At 38.6% G+C, this 12570-nt stretch overlaps 1 protein-coding gene across 1 annotated transcript in view; it reads left to right on the plus strand.

The window, feature by feature from the left end:
• Positions 1-1696: 1696 nt before the first annotated feature.
• Positions 1697-12570, plus strand: part of tfpia (tissue factor pathway inhibitor a) — a 28948-nt gene continuing 18074 nt past the window's right edge. The window contains exon 1 of the mRNA XM_088352851.1: positions 1697-1929. Within this exon, the coding sequence (XP_088208977.1) occupies positions 1815-1929 (115 nt within the window). The 5' untranslated portion in view covers positions 1697-1814. The remainder of the gene's footprint in view (positions 1930-12570) is intronic.

A 12570-nucleotide genomic window follows, 5' to 3' on the forward strand; every position in this document is an offset into this window, starting at 1 on the left:
TAATTGACATCTTCTGTGCTTTGGTGCTTTCAGTGCAAGTGTGATATCCTAAAAATAATGGGAGTTGTCGCCCTTCATGTTTTGTTCAAGTATTGTTCCAAAATTATCATCATGGTATTGTTGCATTGGCACTCTTGTTATTGTTCTTTCTATTTGTAAGTAATATCCCGAGTATTTTTACCTTATTTTTTGTTTAGATAAGCGGTGTAGCTGATGAGATGAGATGAAGTTAGTGTTACAACTAATCCTGTGTCATCCCACTGTCACAGACCAGGGACGGAAACATGACCCAATAGCGTTTGTTTTACTCAGTTTTATTGAGAAGGAGAACAGGACTTGCATCCACGATCCGATGATCGTCGGTCACGGGTAGCAGATTGCAGGAACGCGGAAGTAGCACTTTCGTGTCTAGCGAAGGTAGTCCTTGACAGCGAGAAAAAACAAGTCGACGGCCGGGGCGCAGGAGCAAAAACATAAACGGGTCCAGAAGAGGTTGGCAACAGCAATCAGACAGAAAACATGGCTGGATAGAGTCGGAGAGTCACAAAAGCTTGCCTAGCTGGGAGCATAGGTTCACAGACGATCTGACGGGTTCTTTCAGGAAGACGAGAGTTTAAAAAGAGTCCAACAGCCAATTAGGGTCCGTGGCTGTGGGCGCCAACGAGGCGGCCTCAGGTGCCCCGCATCAGTAATCATGACACCTACTTTAATGTTTACTTCTATTAGTTACAGTTACTGTTTCAATATTGTGTTCAATAGTATCGTTGTCTTGACACTCCTGTTGCCATATGCATGTGGGAATGTTTCTTGTTTTGTCTTTCATGTTTATTCTGTTGGAACTAATTGGTATTCCGACATATTCAGTATTTCAAAATTAGGTTTTTGAATCTGTGTTAGAGTAACATTGATGTCTTTATCAGTTGTATTTGATTTCTCACGATGCTAGTAAACTTCTTTGTTCTGTTCTTGTGGACTATCCGATACCAATTATTTTACTGGAAACAAATCTTTTCGAAAATCTGGTTTTGTGGCTTCTTCATCGGATTTGCCTGTCTGGCCACGTTGGAACCTAAAAATCTACCGTAGGTATTGACAAAAGTTAAGATTTCATATACGTTTTTAAAATATACTTTTTAAACATAGACCGCACTTTTTAAAAATGAAAATAGCAGTAAATGCTTTCATTAATTTGATGTTTGCTGGTGATAGGAATGAGTGGAGGGGTGTTGTAAAAGGTTAGTGGGATGTTGAGACGCGTTCTAAGGGATGGGCAAGGCACCTGTATGATGCGGCAGGGGTAAACCAGTGAAAGCTGTCGGGCCCTGCTGTTGAACAGAAGAGTGTGTTGTGTCACCCTGACCGGCGTGACATGACCACTTTCTTGTGTCCTGTTTCATCTGGAGGGACGAAAGCATGACCAACTTGGGTGCTGAGGTGCTTAACTTGTCTGGGTGTTTGGGCATTTGGGTATGCCATGGACAAAAATTGCTGTGTGTCTTTTTTGCTACTTCTTCCCTTATTTTAATTTTCTTTGTTTTTGTATGTGTTTGTCTTGCTGTCGGTCACCCCTCTCGAGGGATATGACCAGGGTATATAGATAGATAGTTTGATGTTTCTTTTTCTTAGTCATATTTCTAATATGACGCATTTCGCGGACGTGCAATAATCACGTTGCCTTATCATAAGGCGTGCAGGGTGAAGTGCGTGCTCGTTACCGACGGAAGTGCGCGCTCTCTTTTACTTTTCGAGTAGTGTTTCTTGGAGGGAGGGGGACATTTGGGACACTTGGGACACTTGGAGCAAGAAAAGCAAACATGCCGACGCGCCACGACGACGCGACGCGGTGCGTCTTTCGGACAAGATGCGTTTTTTGGATCTGGTGCGTCTTTTGGATGTGGTCGTTTATTTGCTGCAGCACGACGGCGCAAGGTAACTTATGCAAAAATTCACCTTCGGGGTGAATTTTGTGTGGTTAAGTGTCGTTTGTGTGTGATAGTTTTCAAGTGAAAAGAAGCGTCCGAAGTCCACACTTATGCACGCAAGTGCGCGCGCCTGCTGCGCCTTGGCGAGTGAAGAAATCAGGCTGTTGTGGTTCCGCGTTATATGTCATTTTTTAAAGTTATTGAAATAATGCTGGGTGGAAAAATAAACCACTTACTCGGCATAAAGTGGTTGAAAAGAGATGAACATGAGGCTTGGGTTTTGCTTAAAAAAATTTGGTAAGTGAAAGTTGGAAAGACGACTTTTTCAAAACGTTGAAAAGACTTATTCCCGGGGCTTTACAATTATCCTTGAGTGAGACATTGATATCGTGATTTGGCCAGAGACGTCTTTTGGTGGTTCGAAAAATAACCATCAAAAATATGGCATGGTTTTGCTCTAAAACGTCTTAATTTGGTTAAAAGGTGACCGTTAAAAAGTGTCCTTTTGAAGACTTTGATAAAAAGTATTTCTCGTAGACTACTTAGCACTTGGGAAAAAAATGGTTTAAAATAGGTTAAAATACCCCAAAGTTTGGTCCAATAGATGTCTTGGGAAGTGAAAGCTAAAAATGTCCTTTGCAATATATTGACAAGACGTCTTCTGTGTATAGTTTTGTCCGAAAGATGTATATTTTGAGTAAAACAAAAGGGTTGAAAAGATGCCAAGGTTCCCTCCAATATAGTGTTTTGGGGGTTTTTGTTCAAAAGACATCTTTTTTTGGTTTAAAATACGTCGTAAAGATTCCATGATTTCGTCCCAAAAGACATCTGAATTTGGTTGGAAAGTTGAAAAACGTCCCTTCCAACATGTTGAAAAGACGACTTTCATCAAAATAATGCCATGTAGTTATCCCCAAATGTGAATTTATTTGTAAAGTGAAAGTTGAAAAAATGTTGAAGAGGCGTCTATTAATGGGCTTTAACAAGCCATTAAATGCATCTTTTGGGGACATAACGTTTTTTTCTGGAGTGGGAAAATAATGTCAACACCCACTCAGCAAAATTTGGTTGGAAAGACGTTTAAAAAGAAGCTAAGTTCTGCCCGAATGACATCCGAATATGGTTGAAAAGTGAAAGTTAAAAAGTGTCCTTTTCAAGATGTGGAAAAACATGTGACGGTTTCATCCCTAAAAGTGAATTTGTTAAAGTGAACGTGGAAAAAGGTCCTTTTGAAGACCTTAAAAAGCAGTCTTTTGAAAGGCTTTACAATGATGGATAGGTTTTGTCTAAAATATGTCTTTTTCAGTTGATAACTGCCAAAAAGATGCAATTCTTTCATTCCAAAGAAGTCAGAATTGAAATTTGTTTGGAAAGTAAAAAACAGGTATTTTTCAAGAAGTTCAAGAGAAACCAAAGTTCTGTCTCAAGTAATAGTTTGAAGTTGGTGAAATAAGTGAAAGTTATAGAAATCTGTTTGCGAGACATTAAATTGGACGTATTTTATGGGCTGGACAATTTATACTGTTATGGGTTAATCACGACCCAATTTTGGACACCTTTATTTATTAAACACAGCCCAATTCGGGAAGTCTGAAGGGTAATAGAGAACCCAATTCTGTACATTGCTTATTGGCTAAAGACGACCAATTTTTGACGTACTTTATGGGGTAAAACATTACTCCATTTTGGATGTTTTTAATGGGCCAAACACAACCTAATATCAAATGTCTTTTATGTGCTGAACAATAATCAATTTGGAGGCATTTAATGTGCTAAACACAACCCAATTTCGGACATATTTTATGGGTTAAACACAACCCAATTGGGAAGTCTTATGGGTTAGGGACAACCCAATTTTGGACTTTCCTTATTGGCTCAAGCCGACCAATTTTTGATGTATTTTATGCGCTAAAACATTGCTCCATTTTGGATGCTTTTTATGGGCTAAGCATGACCTAATATCAGATGCCTTTTATGTGCTGAACAAGACTCAATTTATGATGTATTTTATTGGCTAAATACAACCCAATTTTGGACATTTTTATGGGTTAAATACAACCCAATTTGGGATGTCTAATGGTTGGGAGACAACCTAATTTTGGACATTTCTTATTGGCTAAAGTCGACCAATTTTTGACGTAATTTATGGGCTAAAATATTACTCCATTTTGGATGCTTTTTATGGGCTAAACACGACCTAATATCAGATGTCTTCTACGTGATGAACAAGTCTCAATGTGGAGCTATTTCATCGGCCAAACACAACCTAATTTCAGAGATATTTTATGGGCTAAACTTGACCCAGATTAGGACATCTCTTATAAATTAAATCTGACCCAATTCAGATCCATTTTTAAAGACTAAATACAACCCAAAATGGGCTGTCTTTTGAGGGCTAAATCATGTCAAAAACAGACTCGATTTGTCTCGTTTCTGAAAACCATTACGGGTATAAGTAATTTTCACAAAATGTGCAAATGATCGTTTCCATAGAACTTTCTCGTTATCATCAACTAGGAGAGTTCAGCACTTCCTGAACGTGTTTCCTTTCCCAGAAACATTGTCGAGCGGCAAGCTTGATAGCCGATTAAGATGGTATTCCTATTTCAACGTAAGGAAACCGGTTCACTGAAAATAACTAGTGCTAAATTTTTCCCATATAAATACTCATGTGGAATGAATCATAAGGAAGTTGGCCTGTTTTCAGTCTTTAATTTCTGGAATAAAAACCCTAATGCATGACGAAGCCCGGGTGACTCAGAGTTGACTTAGCTTGCAAGTGGAAAAACTTTTGTTGTTATACACTTGCCCGAATATATCCCGGTTGGTGTTTATTGCCGTGGAGAGAGTGCTGCGCTGCTGTTTGAGTGGTCACTGCCTATTGGATTTTCGGCCAATGGCCGTTGGATCTCTCGTTCATTCTAAATGTGACGAAATATAACGTAGACCCGGGATATGGCGTTCCTTCCTTACGACGTTTTCACTTTATACTGTGGAATAAGATGACATTTGGCCCCTCTTTACAGCATTTCCCCCACTATGCCACAGCAACAAGAATATTCAATCTAGTCACCTGCCTCATATGTCTCTGATATGCCTGTTTGCTATTCGTTGACATCATGTAAAATGCTGGTCTGCTACTGGTTTGCGTGACTGTATCATAAAAATGCCAATATGCTATCGGCTGAACTCTCTGCCACAATACCTTTCTCCTAATTGAATTAAATTGTCTTTATTGTCTCTGATGTTAAAGCCGTGAAACATTAAAAGCAATGAGATTAGACATGGCACTCCAGGGTTAACCCATAATAAGACTTTAAAGTGAAACAAATATATAAAAGCCCCCCAAAAATCTATTTACAACGTGGTGCTTAGAGACTGGCTTAAGTTTTAATAATCGTGCCATGTTTATGAATGAAAAGGATAGTGCATCGTAACAATAGTGCAACGAAGTTAAGAATCTCGTGTGCTTCGTAAAGACTTAAGTCGGTGGTACAATACTGAATTTATTGGCATTGGGTCCGAAGGCTGGCAGTGATGCTAAAGGGAAAAGCAAAAACATTGTAACCTTGGTAACAAAGCTTGCGATTGTCAAGAAATAAGAAGGCACCTGAATGCTACCCTCACTAAGTTGCACGGCCTTAAATAATTGAAGGTCAGAACGATTATTAAAAATGAGGCAATAAAGGATAAAAAAGAAGAGAAAAACAAAGGGGCAATAAAAGCAACAAATCAGCACTAATTGGCATCGACCCAATACGCCACTTTACCTCCACAAGTTATGTCACACCAAAGATAAATACAATGTAACTTTTACTTTACACATATTTTTATTTAATTGGATGCACGTATAATACTCATAAGTAGTACTTGCTATATAGATAGATAGATAGATAGATAGATAGATAGATAGATACTTTATTCATCCCCGCAGGGAAATTTACATTTCCAGCAGCATCCCTGCACTGAGAACAATACAATAATAAAGCAAAAAGAATACAATATACAAATACCCAATGTGACGTGCTAATACCCACTGTAGCGTGTTATATAGAGTATCTAGATAGTGCTACACAAAATACACATTGCAATAAAATACAGCAATATGCAATGTAGGGGGTGTGGTTTAATGTGGGCCTTTACTCCGCCGGGTGGAGTTAAAGAGCCTCATGGCATGAGGAAGAAAAGATCTCTTCAGTCTGTCAGTGCGACAGACTGCATGGTAATACGCAGTCTGTCACTGAAGCTGCTCTTCTGTCTGGATATAATGCTGTGTAGTGGATGTGATGAGTTGTCCATGATTGAATGAATGAATGAAAATTTTATTTCGAACATAAAAATAAAAACAGGACAAAAACAATGAGTCAACAACGAAATAATGTCCCACAAAATGTTCGAAAAGGGGTAGTCAGAAGCAGATGCTTATTTTTCCTACCCCTTTATCTTCCCTATTAAATACATTTTATAGATAGCTCCCTCTTGTGTACAATACAACAAAATCTCATGGATATACTTATTACATAGGTCAGATATCAATAATTATAAGTTACAATAATCACATATTTTATACACTAATCTTCGCAATACCCATCCCTCAACATCATAATGCGCATGTCACTGCGGCACCAGTGATAATATCAATAAAAATGAACACAATATTTATAACAGTTCTGATGTGATAATAGCACAATAACAACAAGTTAGCCATGGTTTGAAGTGCAGTATTTCCAGTCTCCCTCATATCCCATTTTCTTCATCTCTGTATTTCGCCAGTAATGCTTTTTTGTATTTAAATTTGAACACATGGATATTTGGACATTGTTTGATTTCATTTTGCAAATTATTCCAAAGTCTGACTCCACACACAGACACACACATACTTCTCCTGGTGGTTCTCACCTTTGGGATTATGAATTCACCACAGCCCCTCAAGTTATAATTTCCCTCTTTCCGAGTGAATAATCTTTGTATGTTTTCTGGCACTATGTTTTTGTTGACTTTAAATAACAGTTGTGAAGTGAAAAATTTTATTAAATCATCCAGTTTCAATAAATTGGACTGCATGAATAAAATATTGGTATGATCCCGATATCCTACCCTGTGTATGGTTCTTATTGCACGTTTTTGAAGGATAAAAAGGGGCTTTTTTAGTGCCCGTCTCTCAGCTACGGTTGTCAGGCTGTCCAGCTCTGTGCCCACAACAGAGCTCTCTCTCAGTTTATTGAGACGAGAGGCATCCTTCTTCATGACGCTGCCTCCCCAAAACGATGCCGCATAGAAGAGGGCGCTTGCCACAACTGTCTTATAGAATATTTTCAGGAGCTTTTTGCAGATGTTGAAGGAGGCCAGCCTTCTGAGGAAGTAAAGTCGGCTTTGACCTTTCCTACATAGAGCTTCTGTGTTGGCAGTCCAGTCCAGTTTGTTGTCCAGCTGCACACCCAGGTATTTGTAGGTCTGAACCAATTCTACACAAGCTCCTTTGATGGTTACAGGAACCGGGTGAGTTCTAGTTCTCCTGAAGTCCACCACCATCTCCCTGGTCTTGGTGGTGTTCAGGTGCAGGTGGTTTGCGTCGCTCCATTGGACAAAGTCCTGAATCAATTTCCTGTACTCCTCCTCCTGCCCACATCTGATACATCCCACAATCGCAGGGTCATCAGCAAACTTTTGCACGTGGCAGGACTCAGAGTTGTACTGAAAGTCCAATGTATACAGAGTGAATAGGAACGGAGAGAGCACGTTCCCCTGGGGAGATCCTGTGCTGCTAACCACAGTGTCCGATGTACAGCCCCCCTGTTTCACATACTGGGGTCTGCCTGTCAGGTAGTCCGTAATCCATTCGACAAGGTGTGAGCTAACTCCCATCTCTGTCAGTTTCCTACTAAGTAGTAGAGGCTGTATGGTATTGAAGGCACTGGAGAAGTCCAAAAATGTAATCCTCACAGCCCCCTTAGCCCTATCCAGGTGAGAGAGGGATCGGTGTAGCATGTAGACTATAGCATCCTCCACTCCCACCTTCTCCTGATAAGCAAATTGCAGAGGACCTGTAGCCTCAGGTGGTGCAGCAGCAACCACTCCATGGTTTTCATCACATGTGATGTCAGGGCGACCGGCCTGAAGTCGTTGAGTTCCTCAGGTCTTGATTTCTGTGGGACTGGGATGATGCAGGAGGGACTGGGATGATGCAGGACCTACAAATACCTGGGTGTGGACAACAATATACTATTTTATCCACCATAAGTTTCAGACTATAAGCCGCAACGTTTGCCATACAATTTCAACTCTACACTTTGTCTAACATCTGCCAGGGTTGCTCAGGCAAAAAATTAATTGTGAGACAGTTGGTGTCAAGGAATATGCAAGACAGTAATAAAACACAACCGCCAATAAACACCATAAAATAAGTTTAATTGCTTTTAGATGAATACGATTAGTATAAACCAACTCATGGAAAGTGCAACTTATAGTCAGGTGAGCGGTTTATGTATGTTTAAAATTCTTATTCCTTTTAAAATGTACTGGTTGCATTTTATAGTCAGGTGCGGCTTATAAAATGGAAATTACGGTAAATGTTTTTATCTGGGTTAACAGTGGTTGTTTACGCTTTAGCTAATTAGCATAGGTTTCTATCCCCCGCTATACAGCAATTTCACTTTGCAATCCACACCCAAAACGGATTCCTGTTGTGGGTTTCTACGGTATGTAGATGTGTATATATAATACATACATTAACTTCAAATAAGCAAAAATATTTCTCCAGTGTATACACGGTACCATTTTACTTTTTTTCGCCACCTGTGAGCGAGCACAGCATCTCCCACACCACTCTGGTATCGTTTCGCTTTTTATCAGTGGCCCGAAGAAATCGAGATTGACGAATTTCACGTCCTGAAGCAATTTCCCGCCCGCTGCTACGGTCGGTTCTGCATTAGCGTGCCCGAGGTGACAGATAAATAATGAAAACGTTTGTCAAATGTTTAATGGATGCCGTTCCAGAACACGTTATTTACCCATTTATTATGCCAAGGACTGCATAATGATTTTTCCCCCCCAGTATTTTGTTCTTCTATTTAATATTGTTGAGGAATACAGTCAACTTTGCACTAACTTGGCAGAATACTTCCGGAAGGAGATTTTATGTATATATGACTGACTTGAGGAACTTACCTGATCCAAAGGTTTGGACACTCAAAATGTCAAATTTTGGTGTTGTTGATAAGATGTAAAAGGTAGCGCATAGTTTTTTTTTCTGAAGGGGGGGAGCGTGAGAGAAAATAATTTAGGTGCTCTGATTAGGGGTATCTTTAGGATTAGGGAGAGGGTTTAAGGTTAGGAATAGGGATTGGGGTTAAGGTTGTTATTTAGGGGTAGGGTTCGAGTTCGAATTTACTGGTAGACCGAAAGCTTTGGGTAGAGTTATGATCAATGGATTAGGCCAGGATTCAGGGTTAGAATTCATGTGTAGACTTAAGGGCATAGGCTACGATTTTGGCGTTTAAGTTACGGGTTTATAAGTAGGCCTTAGTATTAAGGTTACGGATTAAGATAATGAACAATTGTCAGATTGAAAAGAAATCGTTCAAGACCCAACCGACGGCCTACAACGTTGGGATCCGTCACTGTGAATGTATTTCCTTATCCACTCTCTTTATACAATTAGCATCCGTCAAGTCAAACTCGTTCGAAAGCTCTTAAGTACTTTTAAAGTTGCCATAATAAAGCCTCAACGTTAAAAATGTATATTTAAAAAGGGAATAGCCCCGTCGTCTCTATTGGCTGCCAATAGTTGCGCCGCTAATGAACACAAGGCAATTGCTTCCTCTTGGATTTGCTTGAACTTTGCCCCTTTTCTTGACTGCTCCGCATCACTAATGGTCGCAATCGCGCCAATCAGCTCCAATCTGCATCCGACTGTGGAGAATCGGCCGAGGCATACCAAATCACGCATGATATCCCGGCACTCCGATTAATTATCTCTCCATTGTTCTGTGACCGGACGTCAGATCAGGAACCGATTCCAAACGGACGACCAAAACAAGGACTCTACACCCTCATATTTCTCTATCATTAGCACAACGTCACAGCTACATAATAAACTTTCGATAACTGCTGACTTTAATTGTGAAAGTCTGCCTTTTGACCGCACGCCAATCGTCCCGTTAGGGTTATTATTGTGAGTGCTTCGTAAGAGCTGCTGTTGCAGAATCCTTGCCAGACATTCGTTGTCAGCAATACCTGTACAGTTAACGTATATTTGCTTTGACCCAATTTTATTCACAGTTGGTCTCTGGCTAACTATATGGGTCACAATTTTAAAATTGTATAAAATAATCACAAAATATAATATAAAATTGATTATTAAACCCTGTAATTATGTTTTTAGCCCACAACTAAATATATAACACTATGTATGTAATCTATAGCTACTTATATAGCACATAACTATAAATATAACCGTCACCTACAGACCCTAATCTACATATATAATCCATATATGACTGAGGATATAATACTGTTTATAATCTAGAACTACATTTAAAACTTATGAATTCAAATATAACGCATATGTGCATGTATAAACAGTTACTCTGGTACCTATACAACCAAAATATAAGTCATTACTATACATATATTTAACACCACATATTTAATCTATAAGTATGTAACACTACATATGTAATGCATAACTATGTCTACAAGCCATAACTATAAATATAACCTAGAATTACAGATTTAACCCATAACTACTAAAATCCATATCTATGTATAAAATATCTAAATATGTATACAACTCTTACCAATGTATATAGCTTAAAAATGAGAAAATAGCGCATATATACATATGTATACAACCTATAGCTACGGATATAACACTTAAATAAGTATATATCACCACATAAATAATCTCAAACTTCACACACAACCAAAAACTATGTATACTACTCTTGCTTACGGAAACAACTCATAGTTTTATATATTATATAAGTACTTTACTTATACAACCCCTAGCTATGGATGTAATCCATAGATAAGTATATAACAGCACATATATAACATCATACCTGTCAACCTGTACGGTTTTGCCGTACAAAGTACGTTTATTATGCATTTTAGGACGTGTACGACATACAAGAAAATATGTACGGAAAAACGCATATTTGTCAATTATGGGTACAATCCGGTATACCCCAACTATCACGAAAGGACAAATCAATCAAGTCAAACGAGTTTGCCGCGGTAGCCTCTATCTCCGTATCGTTTTTTTTCCGTTGCAAACGAAGCGCGCGGTTTGATGGTACTGTGCGCATGCATCTGCCGCCTTGGATTTCCTGTGGTAGTTATGTAGTGAAAGGAAGTCCGTCTCTTTTTAGAGAACTGGCATTTTCAGCTCAACTCATTAAAGAGAGCCGGCTCTCAAACGGCTCACTTGCTTTGATGCATTATATTACGAATCATTATTGTTGTATTAAGTTAAGAAAAAAAGGAAGTATAAAAGGGGAAAGGACAGGTTTGTGGTTATCCCTTTAATCAGTATATTACCAACAATAATTTAATGCAGAAAATAAATAACAAATTTGAATAAGAAAATTTATTATTCTATTTAATTATATTTGCATGTATTTTTTTCTTCTACAGTGAACGTCCAAGCTACTTCATTTTTGAACTTTTTTTTATAATAAACCTCATTCATGTCGAGCCACTCAGTATCTCACAGCAAAATGTTAATTAACAATATACATGACATATCAAAACACATGTACAATATAACATGTTGAACTAAATAAACATGTTTGAAAGAAAAATATGGTGTAAGATTATCTTGTATTTCGTAAGGGAAAATACAACATCTTTAAGGGCATGGAGCCCTGGAGGTTGACAGGTATCTAACATGTTACTACATATACAACTTATAACTATGTATACTACCCTTACTTTTGTATACAACTCATGTCTTTAAATGCAAGCTAACCGTCTACAACCCACAACTATTTATACAATCCATAACCAAAAGTATGGGCGGCAGTAGCTCAGGAGGTAGAGCGCTCGTCTTGGGATCAAGGGATCTCAGTTTGAATCCCGGCTCGTCCGTGTTACATGTCGAAGTGTCCTTGGGTAAGACACTGAACCCCTAGTACCCCCAATAAGCAGGTTAGCGCCTTACATGGCTGCAAGGCCGCTATTGGGAAATGTTTAGCACATTGTAAAGCGCTTTGGGAAGTCATTGACTTGAAAAGCGCTATATAAATGCAGATCATTTCATTTCATTTCAAATATAACCCATAACATATATACAACTACATATATAAAGTATACCTACATATACAACACTTGCGTATACAACGTATTACTATGTATACGACAATTAACCTATAACTACCTTTATAACCTACAACTATGAATATTATTCTTACTGGGATATACAATCCATATCTACATATATAACCTATAACAACGTACTCAACCCATAACTATAGTCCATAATTTTGAATATAACCAATAACTATGGAGAAAAGTTAATGCATAACTCTTAACTACATATACCGGTAGTATATAATACATAACTAATAGAGAGAGGTAAGATCTTGGGCCCAAACCCGGCCCAAAATTCGGGCATCAAATATCAATTATTAAATTGGGCTGAGCCAGG

The sequence above is a fragment of the Urocampus carinirostris genome, chromosome 14, assembly GCF_059441175.1.
Source record: "Urocampus carinirostris isolate Australia breed hairy pipefish chromosome 14, RoL_Ucar_1.0, whole genome shotgun sequence".
NCBI lineage: Eukaryota > Metazoa > Chordata > Actinopteri > Syngnathiformes > Syngnathidae > Urocampus > Urocampus carinirostris.